We start from the raw sequence: 20,724 nt of genomic DNA on the forward strand, positions 1-20,724 counted from the left end.
CAGTCACACAAATTTACCTAAAAGATGATTAACGTTAGATCTTGAGAACACGTGGGCCTGAGGGCGAGAATACACCCTGGATGGGACGCCAGTCTGATACAGCACACCGTGTCCACATTTACTCACGTACGAGCAATTTAGTGTGACCATTCCACAAAAACCAGAGTTTAGAAGAAATCCACAGGAGAAGATAAAAAAGAAACTCCACATAGCTTTTGGCAGATGCTTTAATTCAGAGCGACTTACATTTATCTCCTTCATGCAACTGAGCAGATATGAGGTTAAGGGCCTTGCTCAGGGGCCCCAGAGTGGCAGCTTGGTACCTTTTGATCCAAAGTCCAACACCTTTACTACTAACTTACCACCTACACACACACACACACACACACACACACACACACACACACACACACACACACACACACACACACAAACACACACACAAACGTGTGCACCAACCCGAGCGTGAGGTGAAACCAGGACCCCTGGAGATGTTTAAGTGAATCTATTTCATCCAAATGGACCAGAATTCTAATGATTTGGAACAAACCATTTCATTGGATTTCAAACGTCAGAAAACATTTTCTGAAAATAAATGTCTGGTTATGTCTGGTTATGAACTTCTCAGGAGGATCCAGTCGAGTGGTGTCTATGAATTTGCACATGTATGATTGATGACATGATGATATTTTGCATGGGACTGTTCCACCCGTTCTTCACACGCTGGAAGAGTTAAAAAAACATTAATAAAAAATCTTTCAGTGTTGATCAGATGGAAACTTTTAATTAAATATCATTGCATCATCATCGTCTTGTTGTACGGTGAATTTGGTTCCAATGAGCTGCAGTCCAGACGGAACTTCCCGGTGATGAAGTGTGGAATAGGAGACGTGTTGGGTCACTTTCACTTTCTGGAACCTTCACTGCTCCAAAACAACCCCAAACCATTAAACCTCCACCTTCATGTGTGTGTGGGGGTGAGGGAGTCTGATCACATCTTCTCACCTGTTCTCCATCTCACACAAGATCTTTTGGTAGAGACTCAAACGTCCCTTTTGGACTCTATTTATTTTATTTACTTTTCAGAATGGTTTCAAAGTCTATACTTTTGTGTAAACATTTTTGATTCTGAGAAACGCACAAGATTTCCAGTGTATTGTATGGTATGGTATTGTATCTGAAACCAGAGGAACATGCACGTGTCTCAAAACCCGTAAAAGACCACGTGTTTCCGTGATCAAAAGCAGCTTCAGTCTTAATAGGAGCGGAAATGTGGATAAATGATCAGAAATCCTGAGTGGATTATTTGCTTGGACTGTTTACAAAAAATAAACATTAATACTGAATGATAATCTGAATGATACTGAATGCGATGACGCGCCACCAAAAACCCACGATGTTGTGACGTAACAACTTTAAAAAATATATATATATTATACTTTTTTTTTATTACTTCTTTGGGAAACTCGTGTCCATCACCAGTGGGTTCTACTTGAACGTTCTGCTGAAATTCATCTTCAGATGTCCGTTTTGGGAATGTTGATGAGGTGTGTGATGGCGCACGCATGATCATAAACAAACCGCGTATCCTGGAGATCTGTTTTGCTTCACTCCGGTTGCTTGGGATTTTTTTTTTGTTGTGTGTGCGTGTGTACGCGCTTGATATGACGTCATTACCGGTGACTCCTTCTTTCACTTGAGACTTCCTCTTAAGGCCGTGTGATGGAGCAATTTCTGATTTCCAAGTAATTTAATAATAATAATAATAATAATAATAATAATAATAATAATAATAATAATAATAATAATAATAATAATAATAAAAACGCGCGCACGTGCGTATCGGTGCAATAATAATAATAACGGTTCTGGGTTCAGTCCTGTACAAATGTTCGGAAATGCAGGGATGTTTTTTCTGGTCCACCTTTTGATCGGTCCACCTTTAAACACACACAAACGCACACGCACGCACACACACACACACACACACACGCGCACACACACACGCTGACATTGCAGCAATGCAGGTTCCTTTAAACTCACTGTAAAAGCGGCCTTGCCCCCCCCCCCGTTTCCACCCATATTCCGACAAAACTCCGCCCCCTTCCCCCAATTGGGCTAAATTAAATCTCCCGGTAGGGGCGGGGCTTATTGGAATACGGGTGGGGTATGTTTTTAAAGCTTGGTAGCTTGTGTAGTGATCGGTCTTCCCTGAACACAGGAGCTTATAAATAGACTCATAGAGGCACAGGAACAGAAGCAGTCGGGTCGGATTGGATCGGAACCGGCGGCTCCTGGTACTGCTCGGAAAGGACTACCCGGGTCAGAGGTGTCCAACATCACACACTGCTGGGGACATTTTTATACACACACACACACACACACACACACACACACACACACCACTGTATATTTCGACAGTCTGGAAGCTCCTGGATTAGTGTGTGTTAAAACTCACATCCCACGCAATACATGCCGAAACCAGGGGACCTTCAGGAATCGAGGAGCTTTGAGGTTTTCGCCACTATAATCGGTAAGTTTCAGTTCTCACAGCTGGACGCGCATCTGGGTTATATTGTATTTACTCAGCTGAAATCGGTATTATGGTGAAATGAACCTGAAGATCTCTGAAGATGATTTCCATTAATCTTCTGCTGGGGATTCGGATGAAAAATAGAAAGGAAAAAAAATATTTTGGAGAGGGCTTATGTTAGATCTTTTATAGATCCTGTAGATCCTATAGATTCCAATATTTTGGGTTTGGGTTTTTCCTGTACTGGTACCAAAAGCTGTACTTATTACTCCCTTGCTGGGGTGGAACCAAAAACGGTAACAAAGGAAGAGTTCGGGACGTTTATTGCGTCTAAATAATAATAATAATAATAATAATAATAATAATAATAATCATAGTAGTAGTAATAATAATAGTAATAATAATTCCCTAATGAGATTAACGCTGTTCTCGTGCTTTGGGTTCTTCATATTTTTAACCTTTAACACTGCAACTTTAAAGGTCTGCTGATGCTCCTTAAAGGTTCACCACACACATCTTTTAGGGTAAAAAAAAAGAATGTGAGAATTGAGGTTCAAAACCCTTGATGAACATCTGATGGTCACCAACCCAGCGTCAAGGAAGACCTTTAGCGCTGTTCTTATCTCCACCCAGCTGCATCCAGTCCACATCTATGGCGTAAACACCCTCATTTTAATATGCCGAAGCATCATAAACATTTGTTTATGTTTCCTGTTCAGGCTGTTTCTCCGAGATTATTGGATAGCTGGTGGAGCTTCTGACATCAGTTTATATTTAGAGAGAGAGAGAGAGAGAGAGAGAGAGAGAGAGAGAGAGATGGTGAAAGAGAGAAATATTATAGCTAAAACCCAATTCACCATATAGGTGCAGTGCATGAAGTGTGTGTTCATGTCTCCCCTGCATCTGTACTAGACTGTGTGGTTAATGGAGAAGCATTTGGGATGAAAAGCTGAATTGCTGATGCCTGCTCTAACCACTAGAAGGCGATCGAGGATCTATTAAAGTTTCGTGGAAACTAAAACACTGAATGCTTCAGTCTGAGTATCAGCACGCATGCAATCAATGTGTGTGTGTGTGTGTGTGTGTGTGTGTGTGTGTGTGTGTGTGTGTGTGTGTGTGTGTGAGATTCCTCACATTATGAAAACGTTAGATGATTACATTGGGTTTTTTGTGTCTTTGAGCATATGACTTCTATTATATCTAAAATATCAAAGAGGATCTTCTTCGGCTCAGTTTCTGTCCCCCTGTGAAATGAATGTCGCAGTTATTATTATTTTGTTTTAATTAGGGGTAAGACGGTAGGTCAGTGACGTCATGCGGCTTTCCTATAATACACGATTAGTGACGTCACGAACCGATTCCACCGGGTGGAGCATCTTAAACATCAAATCCGCCTTTTTTCCCCATTGTTGAACTGATGATTATTGTTATTTCAAGCGATATTTGAATGATAACTAATCGGACGAGGAGGAAGCTGTGACTCATTAACGCGATCTGAAACCGGAAGCACTCGCTCAGAGCAGGTCATTAACACACAGGTGGGCTGCTGCGTGGATTTCGGCACCTGAATAGCACCGACACGGGCCTGTGCCGGATCTCGTTTTGTTTTCGCAGCAGTTTTAAACCGTTATGAATGGCTGTAGGATCGACAGTGGGGGCCGGGCTTGGGGCGGGATTAAAGCCGATTAAACCCCGCCCATTTCCGCCCCGGGATCCGTCTTCAATGAGAAAAAAGAAAAAGAAATAAGCCGCCGGGGTGAAGGAAAGGGGGCGTGGTGTGAACTTCACGTGGGTGTTCCTGTGCAGTCGAGATTGGTTTTAACGTGGATGACGTATTTCTCTAGGCCCCGCCTCCGACGGGGTCGGTGTGATCGTAGCGCGGCGGTTCGGCGCAGAGCAGCAGCGCACCGCAGGAACGCGAACGCAGCCGCACCGCAACGCAACGCAAAGCGCGACCCGACGCGACGAGACGCTCCGACCCACGCGAGGAGCCGCTGCACGGCGTCCGGGGGCACATTTATAATCTTTTTTAATTTTCACGGTTTTAGACGTTTCGTCTGCAGGAAAGCAACAAAAAAACCCCGACACGGAATAAATGTTTATTTGACGGGATTTGTGCGTTTAAATCCCCTTTAGGAATTATCCGGCTTTTTCCTCCCCGTTCTGGAAATATATAAATATATCTGCTCTTGGCTCGAACCGGGACTAAAGAAACAAAAATAATAATAATAAAAAGAGGAAGCACTGCGTTTTCATCCTGTGGAAAAGAAAAGAAAAAACTCGGAGAAACTGACTGACCGCTTTCTGTTCGGAACACGACGCAGGCTCTCGAATGGACCCGCAGCTGAGCGCGCCCCCGATGAACCTGCACATCCACTCCACCACGGGCACGCGCTTTGAGCTCTGCCTCCCCGCCGAGGAGACCGTCGAGGGGCTCAAGAGGAGGTTATCTCAGAGGCTTAAGGTGCCCAAAGAAAAACTTGCGCTTCTGCACAAAGAGACGTGAGTATTCCTGTGTTTTGATCATTATCATCATCATCATCATCATCATCATCAGAAGTTCAGTGGTTTTTAATTTTTGCTCATTTGGTTTTTGCTGCACGCATTCAGCTGCTCCAGAGTGTTGTATCTGATCTTTCCGGTCAGATTTGGATTCTTTAATGTGTCTTTTCATCGTCACTGAATGAGATCCTATACTGTGAAATGTCTTGTATCTGTTTGGAGTTACAGTAAAGACTCGTGATCATGCAGCACTCTGGTCCTGGGGAGAACATTGTGCATGGGTTAGAATGACAATAAGAGCCGACTGCTGCCTCACCCCGGGGGAATAAATAGTTAGAAGATAAAAAAATTCTCAGAAGACTTTCGTCTATTTAAAGTGCAAGCAGGACAATGCAGGCGTCCTACAAAGGCTCACGGTGTGGGAGAATATTCGCTCATGATGTTGAAAAGGGGGGTGATGTTAATTTCGGAGAGCTTCTCGGTCTGCCTAACAATAACACAAAGGTGGTAGAGTTGGGAGGGGGAAAGAAAAAGCTTCTTTGTCACTTGCAAATGACCCTAACAGTCTTAACAGTTGCATTGTTTTCACCTTGAATTGGGCCAGTTTAGAAGCCCCTCTGTGTAATCACCACCAAATTACATCATTCTTTTAAAACCTCCAAGGCCCTGGTTATTGGCTCGGTTGTGGCTTAAGGTGCCTCTGGGCGAAGTCCCGTGTCCTTTTGTTCAGTTCGAGGCAAACATTTAGCCCTAACACGTGCATTTCTGAGTGCATTAGTAATGGTGGGGCCACCCTGCTGTTCTGGCTTTGTGGCTCGAATATCACCCATAATCACACTGTCATTTCATACGTCCGGTCTGAAGTCTGCAAAGATGACGGTATTTCAGTTCTGGAGATATAAAGCGTTAACGACACGTTACCTGACCAGAACCTGAAGATATTTTAATGACTAATTCGATGATAATATTCCAGTCATCGTTATTCAGCGCTATCTGTCATATCAGGTGTGTCATCGTTCTGTGATAACGTAAACTATAAAAAGAGTCGCATCGTTCGAGTGCCAGTAAAATGACCACGCTTATTTGAGTTCATGTACTTTCCAGGCGCCTGAGTTCAGGGAAGCTTCAGGACTTGGGCATTACAGATGGGAGCAAGTTAACTCTTGTCCCAACTGTTGAAGCGGGTCTAATGGTAAATGAGCGCCACACACACACACACACGTTTTGTTTTGCCCACCTGAGTGCACTTTAAGTCAAATGACTCTCATTTGTGTTTCTTTCAAGTCTCAAGCATCGAGACCTGAGCAGTCGGTCATGCAGGCTTTGGAGAGTCTGACTGAAACCCAGGTAAGCATCTCTCTGGATTGTGTTGTGTTATGTGCGGTTTTTGATGATGTAGGTGCAATATTACATAGGTGTATATGTGGTGGTGTCGGGGCGGGGGGATGGGGGGTCTAGTATGAGTCACAAGGCCTGAAGCACGAGATGTGAGGGACATTATCAAAAGCGTTTTACTTTTTTGAGACCTCTACATGCTTAGGCTGCATATTTTAGGAAACACCCTTCAGTATCCTGGCAACGGGGTGGAGCGAAGACGAGCCCAGGCAGGCTTTATGTAGCACCCACTTAAAAAAGACCTGGTCCTCTTTAACAACCAGATGCTGCAAGAATTAAGTCGCTACCCAAGAATTAAAAAAGTGTGTTATTTCTTTTATATTTTTTTATTGATGCATTATAGGGTTGTATTTATATTTTGACCTCATGCCGTATGTTATTGTATCGACTGAACAAATGAGCAGGATTGCTGATAGATACAGTCAGTCTTGGACAAGCTTGGAAGTTTAAATAGGAAAGGTGGAACGAGGTGGTTTGAATAGGGATTCCATCATTCTTCAGGCCTTCTCACAGCAGTTTCTTATGGGCATGAAAGCAGCTGTGCTCCAGCCCTCGAGTCTCACGGCTTTTAATGGTAAACTCGCACAAAGGTCTTTACATACCCAAATCTGGCATTTCTGGAAAAATAAAGTGGTTGCACACACATTTTACGCGCACATGACGGTGCAAATAGTGTTAGGAATAAAAAATAAACTCGTTCTGCCTAGAACACATTCGGTTACCAGAATCCGGTCTCGTTCAGCAGCGTTCAATTTCACGAAGCAGCCCTTATGTCAAAGCCACCAACCCAATTATGTGCTTGATTTGTGTTTTGGGGAGCATGCGCACAGAGATACAGTCCAAGGTCTTCTACTTTGCAGCCGTGTCAGGACTCCGATGCCTTTAGCCGCAGAGCTCTAAAGCAGCTTTCTGAGAACGATCTAGATTTGCATTTCATGTAATCAGATAAAGTGGAAAAGGACGACTGCCAATTATTGGAATAGTACCCTTTCCCTCTCTGCTCCAACCCTGTAATTTCAGGCTGGGGTAGTTTTTTTGTTGTTGTTGTTGTTTTTATGTCTCGCACACATCTTGAAGTTTTAATTCCCCTCACACTATTGTTGAAATGGAATCTGGACCTATAGTGCACTCTTTGGTGCTTCCTCACTTGCATTTTCTAAATATACACCTACCAAAAGATAAAAACCCAAAACATGAACGCAAAGACTTCGGATGGAATAATGAGCAGCATCAGGCACATCCTGCCGATCTCGGTGTTATTCCCGGAGAAATTTTCCATGATAACCCCCACCACCAGTGTCAGCAACACCCGCCGGCCCTCTACAAACCAGAGCGTTTACCATTGTGTCTAAAAGCGGACGGATGCAAATAGTAGCATCTAACAATAAAGGGCGAGTCACCCTCTCTGTCACCATTCTCATCATCCCCACCCCGAGACAGAGACGGGGGGAAGGGTCAGAACACATAGATAAGCCCAGTCTGAGAAATGGCTTCTCAACGCACGTCACTCTGGTCCTAGCGGAGTTCATACGAAATTACCACAAAGGATAGCGGTGAGTCAGAACGTTGGCTGGAGATAAAAATAGACAAGTGGACACAAAGGCTTCGTGCAACTCAGTGCACCTGGTGATTAAAATGGCACAGACATGATCAGAAATGTGTGCACCATGCTCTAACTTTAGAGAGGATTAGCCTGGAATGGGCGTTCTTTTTACCTGTCAGTAGACGTCGTCATTCCTGGAAGCGTGGAGATGTTGTCTTGCTATTAAGGACACGCCAAAGGAAAGTCTCTTATAGCAGCGTCTCTCGCCCATCTCGAGCCAATTTCATCTGACTCAGAAGGTGTTGAGACTTCACAGTGCATATTTCTGATCAGAAGGCAGAACCCGGGGGAGTGAGATAGAGGCAAAGAGAGGACACAGCAGGAGCACCGAGCAAAGTCTAAGTGGATTGCTCTTTTGTAGCCCTTGAAAAACCTCAAAGCGTTTTTGATTGTTTGCTTCAGATGAAATATAGAAACGATGGGGGATGACAGAAGATTTAGCCGGCAGCCCATCGAGCATGCCACTCTAGATTTTGTAATCATTCAGCTGATCAAATCCAGCTGTCACCCCCTGGTCCGAACCAATTGCACACCATAACACCTTCACCGTCAACCCCATCAACCCCCTTGAGCAAGACCTTGAGCAGGTCAGCATCCCCTCAGTCAGACCTTTTGAAGGTGGCTTTTTTTCAGGATTTTAACAATGCATGCTATCGATTGCTTTACAGGATTTTGTTATTTCATCCTGTCCCACTGCGTCAGTTGGTGTATCGATAGAAGTCTCAAAGCCGCCTGTGTGTCGATGCTGAAGTTCAATAAACTGTTGCACGGACCTCATCCTACGACAGGATGCAGTAACTTTATGATTTGACTCGTTGCACTATATATATATGGACGTCCTTACCATCCATACTGTTGATAAAACGCTTTTGTTTGATATTTAAGCCCCGTTTTCAGATGCATGTGCTGTTTTGAAATTATTACCTTAATACACAACGCTGCCAGACCTTTCATTTGAGGAAAGGGGCAAAAAAAAAACAACGGAAGAGTCCAAGACTGGATATTACTGAATATTTCATCAGTGCTGAACAGCATCTGAACTCTGCTTCCACCCTTCCCCCATCCTCTAAACCCAGTGTCTCTCTCTCTCTCTCTTTTTCTCTCTCTCTCTCTCTCTCTCTCTCTCTCTCTCTCTCTCTCTCTCTCTCTCTCTCTCTCTCTCTCTCTCTTTCTCTCTTTCTCCCATCACTCTTATCTTGTTTTTTCTGTCTTTTGCACCCCCTTTACTGCATAGCAACGGATGCTCACTGCAGCACAAAATGCCACTGAAACCAAAGAAAACTGAATTATGAAATGTAAAAAAAATGATGATTATGGTACCTCAAGGTTTCTCAGGTTTCAAGAACTTCATTTCATTGATAAAACGCACTTCACTGCAACCAGGCTACAGTCCAAGCGCACGTTTAACAGATCTTTTTTGGCCTTTGGTAAAGCGAGAGATGGGGGAGGGCGGAAGACGCGAGATTGGCGCTTGAAGGTCAAACGACTTCGAAGAAATTTGAGAATGCGCCACCGTAGACCAAACGGAAATCTGAGCAAGCGTGTGAGTTAATGGCCTTTAAAACAAATAGGCATGTTCGAACAAAAACGTCTACTTTTCAACATCTAACCCTTTCCAGAGCACATTACACCCACATGAATAAAGCTGCAACGTGTTTACCTTCTAAACACCTTCTGCATTTCTCCATTGGGTCATTTGTTTTCATCGTCCGTTCTAAAAGTTGAGTAAGATCATTTTGAGACGTCTTTTATACACTCCATGATGGCCACGTATGTTTTAGTTCCATTATTCCATCTCTTGGTGTCCACCCTTCATGTGGAAAAACATCTGTAGCGAGTTTAATATCAGGGTGTGAGATAGCGGTTTAAAAGTAAACTCGAGGTCGTTTGTTGTTCGTGTAGGAGAAGCATGTGGTAGGTAAGGTATTGAGTCACGCTAAATGTCTCTGCCATCTGCACCTCTGAGGAGCACTTTTCCTGGTTGCTTGATGCTCGTGCACTCTCTTATTATGTGGGAAGTGTAGATGGCTGCCGTATGAGTCAGTGAGACTCTTGGCTCGTCAGGGGCTGATCTGTAAGGGTAATGTGGGGTCTGGCGGACTGACTTGCTGACAAACAGTCCCAAAACATGTAGCTCCTTGTGGCTTTCACACCACAGCCTCCATCATGTAGCCGCATAGTTGAAGTGTAGGCCCAGTGCCTCTTGCCACATTCGAGGTTACTCACACAGCTACTGCGAGTGCTTCTTTCAAGTGCCTGAGCTTATGTAGGTTGATGCAAATTTACGATTACTGTTTTCCTGACAGCTGTCAATCAGCGCACGGGTCCTTCCTGCCCACCACCTGGGGTGACTCATTAATGACCTTTGCATGGAGTTTCCCCACAGTGCTGAAGCTTTGAAGGTGTACACGTTTAATGGTCGAAATATGAGTCATGTCAAGTAAAGTTTGAGCAAATCTACATATATAATCAGATTTAGCCATTGAGGAATGGTTACGATGAAATGAAAGGCAGAGAAATAGACATTCGGCTTGTATTGCTAATGGAAAAATAGTGCCACTAAACAGGCAAGGGAAGAACTCCGTAGGGAGATCCCAGTGAAAACGAAGGTCAATGGCCGGTCAGCCAAAACAAACCTGATGGAAAAATTCTGTATTTACTTTGTGCAAAGCTGTAATACCTTTTCAGGATTTTTGATAAACACTATAGACAGATCAGGCAAAACATTTTGAGTGGTGAAGTGAATAACACTGATTATCTCTTCATCATGCCAGCTGCTAGTGGGTGGATATATTGGGCAGCAAGTGAACATTTTGTCCTCAAAGTGGTCAGGATCAACCACAAGTGGTCCAAGGAAGGAACAGTGGTGAACCAGCGACATGGATGGCCGAGGCTTATGGCTGGTCCATGTGGTCTGATCCAACAGACTACTGTAGCTCAAATTGCTGAAGAAGTTAATGCTGTTAATGCTCGATAGGTCAGGACTGTTTTTGCAGCAAATGGGGGACCAACACAATATTAGGATATGACTGATAAGTGTATAAGTCACTAAATTGCGGCGGAACTGGGGCTCTTTTTTTATATATACATTTGCTTCTATTTAATTGCAAGATGATGGGGTCTTAAAATAATGCCTAATCATGATCCAACTTAGTAGGAAAAAAATGTTTTAGTTAGAAAAACTTTGAACTGAACCAGTAAGCAGCGATTGTTATGAAGGAATTTTAAGGGCTAATTCGAGGAAAGTTAAGTGCACTTAAAAGAGCCAAGTCCAGACAAGCCTAAAGTATTCCTCTTCCTGATTTGTAGGGGTCAATGCCCCAGGCTTGGCTCTGTTTTGCTTTCTGGGCACTCCTAAAATGGGCATGGTTTCCACTTCCACTCAGAGTCCTCAAACAATTGTCCATTATGTGGCTGCTAGGCAAGTGGGTCCGCATCCTGTTTCTGTGGTGGATTTTGAAGGCCCAAGGCCAGACAAAAGTTGGCCCTTTGTGGATGTACTGAATGGTTGAGTTCAGCAATGGGGGAGTATCTGTGTGTGTGTGTGTGTGTGTGTGTGTGTGTGTGTGTGTGTGTGTGTGTGTGTGTGTGTGTGTGTGTGTGTGTGTGTGTGTGTGTGTGTGTGTGTGTGTGTGTGTGTGTGTGTGTGTGTTTGTCAGTGTGCATGCTCTGTAACATGATTGCAGTTTATTGCCTAAAAACAATTTTGCATTCATCGAGCCCAAATCACTTGACCCGAAAGTCTCACAGGGACATTCCTGAATCCTCCCTTTTCTCTACACCCCCCCACCCCCCAATTTCCTGCTTATAGGTCAGCGATTTCCTGTCTGGCCGCTCTCCTCTGACCCTGGCCCTGCGCGTGGGCGATCACATGATGTTTGTCCAGCTGCAGTTGGCAGCACAGCACTCGGGCAACCAGCAGTCGCAACATCGGCATCTCGTCACACGCAGTAGCTCCAACGGCACAACGGGACATTCTGCAGCAATTACTGGCACCCAGAACCAGGCATCTCACAACCCCCACCAACACCAACACACACACCCACACCATCCTCAAATAACACTTCCACCCAGCCCTGTGAGCCCTACACCTTTTCCTTCCTCTCCTTCCGGCCACTCTATGCCCCCTTTGTTTCCCACCTCGACGTCCAGGCACTGCAGTACCCCACCTCGCTCCTCACATCTCCCAGAAGGCATCTTCCGTTCTCAGCAACCGTTATCGGCTTGTCAAAGTCCGGCTAGCGCCTCGAGCCCTGCTGGCCCCTGTCCAGAGGTAAGAGTCATCCAGATGAAATATGAGTCATTTACCCGACTGTTTCAGCAGACAATTTACAGTTTCCTCATGTTCTCTGTAGGCAAACTGCACCACAAAGGCTACAGGCAACTGCAGCGCCCCGCCACGCTCTCGTAAACCAGGTGCTATCATTGAAAGCTTCGTCAACCATGCTCCTGGAGTCTTTTCTGGGACATTTTCAGGTATAACTTATCATACGGTACATTTCTTCTTGGTTTTATTTATTTAATTTTTTCAGTTTAACCATTTAACCTCCCATTTCCTATTTCCCCTGTTAGGCACTTTGCACCCAAACTGTCAGGACAGCAGCGGAAGGCCACGACGTGACATCAGCACCATTTTGCAGATCTTAAACGACCTCCTGAGTGCCACACGCCACTACCAGGGCATGCCTGCTTCTCTCACACAGCTACGCTACCAGACACAGTGCAGCAGTGCGGCGTCTCCGGCGCCCTCGCCGCCACCTTCACCATCAGCCACGGCCGAGCTCGCCAGCCTCACCTCCAAAGCTACCTCTGTGCCGTCTGTGAGCCAGGCACCTCTCCACCCGCTGGTGCAGTGCCAGAGCCAGGTCCGAATGTGCAAACCCCCCGGTGAGTAACAGAACCATTTTATAGTATATGTTCCTTTTTCTTTTCTCGCTAAATTTTCTAGCATGACACTTGGAATCCATAGAACAAAAATGGAGTGTGACAGTGTTTAATGAAACAGTGCGATCCTGAAAGAAAGTGCTGTAGAAAATAGAGGGTGGTAAAAAAGACTGTGCTGTCTAGGGATTCCACTGCTTTTCTCAACAGGCTTGTTCTGTCAGGCATCAGTGGCTGCGTTCTGGCAGAAGCGGCACGTCTGGCTTTGTCTCTGTGTGCCGATGGTGTCAGCTTTCCTCTCGGAGAGAATGAATGGGGGAGGGTGGGTGCGAGAGATAGTCGGCTGAGATAGGTTTCACAGCCGTGTGGCAGGTAGAGAAGAAAGAGCCGAGCTTTTGGATGAAGAAATATAGAAAGTTCTTCTATAATATTAATGATACCTCATTTTATAACACCATAATCAGTGGGAAAAAAAACCATTTAGAGGGGGTGAAGTCCTCCCTTCCTCTATGATAAAGCATGGCTTATCTGTGTGTGCTTTGTGCACTCACCCCCTGCTTCCATCATCAGCCTTTCTTTGTTCCACTCCCACATTTCCAGTCAATGGGCCTTCCTACTGTTTCCACTCTGGCAGGCCAGCACTTGGGCTCCATCTGTAAAAACCATCCAGGCGCTGCGAGCCAGGCCTCCTCAATGACGCCTTGTTTTTCTTTTGGCCTTTAAATAGAGAGATTTATACAAGAAACATGAGCACTGAGAGAATGCTCATTGTATTTAGAGATCTGCGGGAGAGGGGGGAAATGTACCAAGGGCCCATTCATAAAAATCATTTACATCCGGACACCGAATGCCTACCAATTAATTGGCACTTCCTTTATGCTTCAGAACAGGGCTGCTTACTGTCTGTTTGTTAACTTGTGTCTGATCTTTCAGCACCGCTTCTTTAGAGTCTTCTAACTTCTACTAACACTAAATAGGAATAGCCTGAGAGACACACATCTCAGTTTGCTCTGGTAATTCCAGCTCCTGAAAATGTCACATACTTATGCCGTCTCCATTAAGCTTCCACTCCTTTAGTCTGTGTGTGTCAATAAAGAAAGCAACAGATACCCCCACTGACCCCCCCTCATGCCTAGAGCCTAGATTCGATCTTTGACTTACTGTGAAGGGGCCATGGATGGGGGTTAAACTAGATACTGAACCCCAGGTGGGGGAAGATTACCCATGGAGAAGTCCTGAGCTCAGTGGGGTTTCTGTGCTCTCAATCCAGCACAGTCCTGCACTTTTATATCACTAGTGTGTCTAAATAGCTCAACAGAAAAACCAGGCTGTCCTTTTCAAGTGATACAATTGAAATGAAGGAATGAAAAGAACGTAGGAAAGAATGATTACTGAAGAAATAAGCAGAGTTAAAATAAGCTAAATTGGTAAAAAGTGGTCAGATTAGCTCAGGAATTAAGCCCCTATATTCCTTGGCTGCAAAATTCAACAGAGGGATTAAAAGAGGATCGAATCAAGTCTGAAACAGGGTAGAAGGTACAGGGGGTTGGGGGAGGAATGCTTTCTTCTCCCCTCTCAATCTGTCAGCTCAGGTTAGTTTAGTTTGGGTTCAGGAAGGCTGGGTGGGGCTGCACTTCAGAGAAAGAGTGAGAGAGTGCAAAAGAGAGGGAAGCTAGGGTGGGGACCACTCGAATTCCTCAAGTCACTCCTTTAATCCACCCAAAAGCAAATGCTGCCGGCTCCTGTGTACATTCCACAGCACGTGAAATGTCACGATCTCGGCTCTCTTTGTCCTCGGCCATCTCCTTGTTCAAACAGAGCTGTAGCTCGTCTCTCTGAGAATTGCTCGCCACTTTTGCAGATCTTTTTCTGCTTGATTGAGTGCCCCAGGCCTCTTTCTCGGTCACTATGGAGCTCTGACCTACCCACCACTCAATAATTCATTCCCTGGTGTAGCTCCGCCAATGCTGAGTGTATAAGAAGCCCTCCAGGCTTCCTGTTTGCTGCTGTGAGGCTGTAACTGAGCCTGACTGTTGGGCAGCATTGTATAGAACCGCTGTCTAACGCCCTTTATTGGTCCCTGTATGCAAATAACAGTTATTTTAGATGCTCGCTCCCTGTGGGGTCATTGATGGCATCACATGCAAGAGCGGATGAGGATGGAGGGGCTGCCTGCCCCTCTAGTTAAGGCTCCAGATGGCAGAGTACAATGCTGTGTATCCAGCCTGAGCTTGTGTTCACCCCCAGGCAGAGCTGGCTAGTCTCCCAGCTCTCTAGGAACATGCTGCAGCTGGAACATGAAACAGCAGCACCCTCTGATTTCAGAGTGTAGTTGGGTACAACCATTATTACACTGTGGATGTGCAGAGTCGATCAGATTCTTTATATGTTGCCAAGAAACAATTTTGTCAATTCCCATATGACCGGTTCTGCTCCTGAGAGGCATGAATCCTGATCTGGTGGAACGTATTTGTCCATGTTCTCTGGTTGAGGTTTTTTCTGATTTTTGAAGCAGAGGGCGGGTAACACTTTCCCATAGTGCCTTCAACTGTTTTTAATGTTGCCAGAGAAGCAAATTTTGTTAATCAGCTTTATAGTGTCATACACGATTGAAGGACGAGCGAACGGGACCCGAGAGTTACTGCATGGGATTGAAATAGTAGGAGGTTCATCGTGTTTGTTGCACAAGAACGGCTGATCTCAAATCTCCTTGGGGAAAAAATGTAGCCTTGGAGATAAAAGGTCTCTTTTTGTAAGAATAGAAATACCTACAAGAACGATTGTTAATTAAGCTGATTATTGAAGTAAGTCCACTGGAGCTGCTGTAGTGGGGTGTATTTCACAACGCTCAAGTCTTCCATAACTGAGCAAATGCCTACAACTGAGCCAGTAGCTTCAATGATTCTCTCTCTCTCTCGTATGTTCTCTTTTCTCCACCCTCCCCCTGTTTTCATTTTCAATTTTCATTCTGTTCTCCTCCCTTACATCTGCATGAGGGCTCGGGCTAAATCCTCCTCCCTCAATACAGTGATCAATACATTCTCATGCATCAACCTCTTTTCCCGGATACACAAAGAAACCCAGAACCTCTTCCTCTTCTTCTTCTTCTTCTTCTTCTTTTTGTTTATTTTTTATTCTGTTCTGCTTTTCGAAAATGCAACGCTTTCGCACTGCTTGGAAATTCGATGGCTTTTCACTGTAATATTTTCCAGCCCTTCGAATTAATTCCCTTTTTTTCCCCTATATCCCTCAGATACCCCTGTTGCGGCACTGTTCTGGGGGAGGGGAGGGGTGTGGGTGGAAATGGGGGTAGGGAACGGAGAGGAAGGCCAGGTGTATATGTCGTGTTTGGGCTGAACAGCTGCCCAGCATGAAGCCTGCGCCGTTTTGTGCTCTTGTCCTCCCCCTCTCTGTTGCAGGATTTGGGCCGCAAACCCTCGGGTGGCGCGAGCGCATTGCATGTGATTGAGGACACTGCAGCGTGCATCTCACGTGGAAACAACACGGCTTCTGCTCAGGGGTTTAGGGGAGGGGGTTAGCGTAGGGAGGGTGAGTATTGAGGAGATAGAATTCTGTTTATTCAGCCCCCTCTGCCTCCCTCGTCTGTGTCCTCCTCGGTTCATTTGTGATCACTGAAGGCAAATGAAATCTCTGTTCCCTGAGTGCATGCGTGTTTGCAGTATGTCAGGGTCTTCATAAAGAAGGGAGCTTTAAAAGCATGAAGAAAAAGAGGGCATTTTCATTCCTCTCTCCTGCCTTTGTTCTCGGTGTATCCCTGCTTTTACTCCCAGCCCCCACCCCTGATGCCTGGACTTTCTCCCTGAGGCTCTCACTTCATCTCTCCCTCTCTGCACTCATGTCAGGAAGCACTGCAGGATGGCTTCCAGTCACAGCCTAATAATAACCCCCACTGCCATAAACAGAGACTCGAGTCCCCCATCAGGCCACTGCTTTCAGCATGCAAAGCATGCCGAGGGCATGTTAGCAAGCGGACAAACATGCAGGTTAAGTCCAGCTCCTTTTCACAGTTCCCTAAGCGAGCAGCCATATGCTGGTGCCAGGTTCTTTGCCATTCAGGAGGGCATCCGTGCCTCCGTCAACCATATGTGGGGAAACGTTGTTGATTCTCACAAAGGAGAGACCGGGAAAAAAAGCTTGGCATATTCTCCCTGTTCTTTGCACACGTAATGCATCGAATATACATACGATGAGCTCTATGTCTTACTATTCTCTCAGCTCCTAATGAGCTTCCAGGTTTTTTTTTTTTTTAGAGCAAATCAGCTTATGTGCAAAGCGTGAGGTTTTATTTCCTATCTCTGATACTTTGTGCATCATTAGTAACTATGAAGGTACAGGGTGAGGGTCATGGTGAGGGTGGCTGCCCTACATTTGTGTATTCAGCAGCTTTGGGACTATTTAGGAGGACATCTGAAGGAGAAAGGCAGTCAGAGAGGAAGCCCTAGTTAATGTATGTCACATATTGAAAACACGCTCATGATTGAGAGCAACCTGATAGGAAGAATGAAATGTTTGCTCAGAGAAGGTTATCGGACATTGGGAGTGATATTCCCACCACGAGAAGAAAATGCATATCGTTTTGTTTTCAAATTGGCAAAACGAAACAGATGGATCTGGGTGCCGCAACATGACGCGTCCCCATTCCACAGAGGTATAATGCCACAATGTGGGCCTCCCTATAGTCCCCCTGTTTTTTCTGCACGCAGATGGGGGTATATCTTTACTCGGGGCGGTTGGGCGAATGATTGCTCGTTCAATGAGCTTAGGCTAGGGAAAGGAAGGGTGGTGGTGGTGGTGGGGGGGGGATGGGGGGGGGGGGGTTGGTCTACTTCGCTTACAATTTCCATTCGCTTGCATTTTCTATTGAAAGCCAATAGCCGTGTCCTCGCCTGGAGATGGATTGCCGCACTAGAGCTAAGGTTTAATCAATAGGTCTTTTTAATTTGCCATCGATCCATGTTAAAAGCTACTGCTACTGCTGTGTGTGTGTGTGTGTGTGTGTGTGTGTGTGTGTGTGTGTGTGTGTGTGTGTGTGTGTGTGTGTGTGTGTGTGTGTGTGTGTGTGTGTGTGTGTGTGTGTGTGTGAGTGTGGAACACCCAATGAAAGATGGTCTGTGCTTTGGGTTATTGACATTCTAGCCTGTTATTTCATTATTTAATTCTGGAAGAGATCCTAATGGAGCTAGCTAATAGATTGTGGTTGCTTTTTCCCCCTCCATCCTTTTGAATATATTTATAAATGAAATTAAAGCTGAGCAGGATAGTGCGGCCTGACGCTCGTAGAAGCAAAAAAAACCCCAGGGTTTTCTTTACCAATAGGCACATCAACAAGGGGAAAATGCATTTAGAGAGGAGCTCCAGCGATGGGAACTGATAAGCTGTGGAATATATTTGCATGTGAAAGAAACACTCGAGTGTTTGCGTCTAGCCGAAAGTGTTGCCTTTTCCCTCGGTGGCTTCGGCTATATCTGCAGCCCAGTTTTGTCCTTGGAGATATCAAGGTCACATTCTTCTGAGCGATAAGGGTTACAGGAAGGAACCTAAAGAAGTCATGCGCTTAAACTAATCGCACTAATATCAGATCCTGCAGGCGAATGCAGGTGCGAGAGGCCAAGGGGCTCTGTTTACTGTTTGTTTAGGAAGTGACGCTTTGTCTCAATGGTCTTTAAAAGACAGTCACAGCGAGTTTCACGCCACACCAGAAATCGCAGTGTAACAGTGAATGCATCAGAGACCTGACTCTAATTTCCTGTTCATTTGCTCTGCAGGTGACCGACTGAGGCAGACGGAGAACCGGGCAACGCGTTGTAAGGTGGAGCGACTGCAGCTGCTCATGCAGCAGAAGCGGTTAAGGCGGAAGGCCAGGAGGGATTCCCGCGCTCCCTACCAGTGGCTCCCCAACCGCAAGGCCGGACGCAGTAACAGCAACAGCAGCATGTCCAGCGAAGGCTCGCTCGATCTGGACTTCGACGACTCGGTGTGGAAACCCGACGTCAAGGCTGACATGAAGTCCGAGTTTATCATGGCCTGAAACGACCATAAGTTCAAATCAGTGAATGGTGGTCCAAGAGATCCAGCAAGAGACAAAATGTTGTACAGGAATAATGTGAGACTCTAAGGCTGGTCATGACTGAGAGAAAAAACAACAACAATAACCCAAAAGCATCGTACACTTCCCTTCAAACAGACTTGTTTCACAAAGGAAGTTAAACTGACCTTTACCATGTATCCCTGTCAGCCTACGATCACAGACTGAACAAAAACTGTTGTGAGAAGTGAAATCACGAAAAGGAGCATAGCAGACTTCAAAGGTGTAGGGAATCTTCTTTATCTTTCTCCTTTTCCCAAGGAGAACACGAGGATGGAGACCCATCCAGGGCAACATGCAGCTATCACGAATACACAAAACCCATGATTTATTATTATTATTTCTATTTTTTTTTTTTTTTCTTCCCACAGGGGCATTCACAATTTTACGAGCCATGAAGCAGATCTTGAATGAGGGTTGATTTGTGTTTTAGTTTGTTTGTTTGTTTATTGCTTTTTATTACTATTAATCGATTTACTATTCTGAAACGAATATGTAGCATTACCCACATAGCATTCAGGTTTCTAATCTTATGGATGAGGAGGTTTTATTTGCACATATCTTTTGATTTTCAATACAAGAAATGGTACAGTGCACGTTGAGCCTCGCGACATTTTTGTTTTTCACACGCAGCTCGGTGTAGTGACGGTTCAAAGCGGGACGTGTTTAACCAAGTTTTCCTGTCGAATCCGAGACGGCGAGTTTATCGGAACATCCAGAGTTTCTTATTCCGTTGCTCGTTGTCCGGCACGGTCTCTTATTGTCTCTCTGCGCTCATGAGAAAATTGCTGATTAACATACCCCTTAAGGCATTTGAGCCGATCCTTCCACTTGAGAAGTCTCCTGTCTTGTCTATGTGATGGTAGTCTCTTGAGAAAAACCTTTTGCAAATTGCTCTTAAGTGACGGCCTACTTAAATTACCCTCGTTTAAGCCCCTCGTTCTGTCTCGTTAGACGGAGAACGAGGAGAACAATAGGCCTACAGCCGCCATCTTCCCCCTGCTCGATAGTGCCTCACGGGTAGATGCACTAACATCCAATTAGGCCTTCCACAGACCCACAGGTCTGCTGCTACACAGGACTTTACTTTGCATGCAGATGTGTGAATTAGGCTCATTTTTTGTATAAAAAAATAGATATAATAAGAACACAGGTGCTTAAAAAATGCATGATTGAATTTGTATAAAAAAAAAAAAAAAAAAAGTTTCTTGGGATTAGAAATGACGTTACATATCAGTGGCTAACCAAAACCCCAGGGCTGGACTTTTCCTTTTTTTTTTTTTTCTTTTTCTTTATCCCCCCTACACACACCATTAATGGATCATTCCGGGACTGTGATGAGCTTGGAGCAAACAAACTTTTCAGAAAAAAAAAAGAACCCCTAAGAGCCAACCAACCCTTGGAGCTGCAGTAATGTTGGACCAGCGTCTACCCCTACTGACTCAAGACAATAGTCAAGAATTATATATATATATAAAAATTTAAAAAAAGTGAAAAGAAGACCACAATTGCACTCACTGAGTTTGCAATGAGATTACCTGCCTAAATGGAACCTAGTCTTTTTTCTTTTTTTTTCTTTTTTCAAGTGGCCTTACCTTTCACAGACATACACTTAGGGACTAGTGGACTAGATGGGGATTATTTTGTCACTGTTGTTCTTGCTGTCTATTTTTTTTGTGTGTGTGTGTGCCCGCATATGTGTGC

The 20,724-nt window shown here is 45.0% G+C and overlaps 1 protein-coding gene across 2 annotated transcripts; it reads left to right on the plus strand.

Annotated features, from left to right (window-relative positions):
* Nucleotides 1–2,153: 2,153 nt before the first annotated feature.
* Nucleotides 2,154–20,487, plus strand: midn (midnolin). 2 transcript variants are annotated; one of them, XM_083559259.1, is made up of 8 exons: nt 2,154–2,533; nt 4,858–5,035; nt 6,140–6,227; nt 6,320–6,382; nt 11,845–12,306; nt 12,389–12,509; nt 12,606–12,920; nt 18,701–20,487. In XM_083559259.1, exons 1-8 carry the CDS (start codon nt 2,473–2,475, stop codon nt 18,961–18,963), a joined length of 1,551 nt encoding a protein of 516 aa, XP_083415385.1. In that variant the 5' UTR covers nt 2,154–2,472; the 3' UTR covers nt 18,964–20,487. The 2 variants fall into 2 exon arrangements, with proteins under 2 accessions (XP_083415385.1, XP_083415386.1); XM_083559260.1 differs by having other exon boundaries at nt 2,198–2,533; nt 4,378–5,035.
* Nucleotides 20,488–20,724: the final 237 nt, after the last annotated feature.

Source organism: Silurus aristotelis (assembly GCF_946808225.1).
Source record: "Silurus aristotelis genome assembly, chromosome: 13".
Classification (NCBI taxonomy): domain Eukaryota; kingdom Metazoa; phylum Chordata; class Actinopteri; order Siluriformes; family Siluridae; genus Silurus; species Silurus aristotelis.

Coding starts and splice junctions, on each gene's coding strand:
- midn (XM_083559259.1), top strand. CDS start 2,473: ATGCCGAAACCAGGGGACCTTCAGGAATCGAGGAGCTTTGAGGTTTTC. Junction 12,510..12,605: donor CTTTTCTGGGACATTTTCAG/GTATAACTTATC, acceptor TTCCCCTGTTAG/GCACTTTGCACCCAAACTGT. Junction 12,921..18,700: donor CCGAATGTGCAAACCCCCCG/GTGAGTAACAGA, acceptor TTTGCTCTGCAG/GTGACCGACTGAGGCAGACG.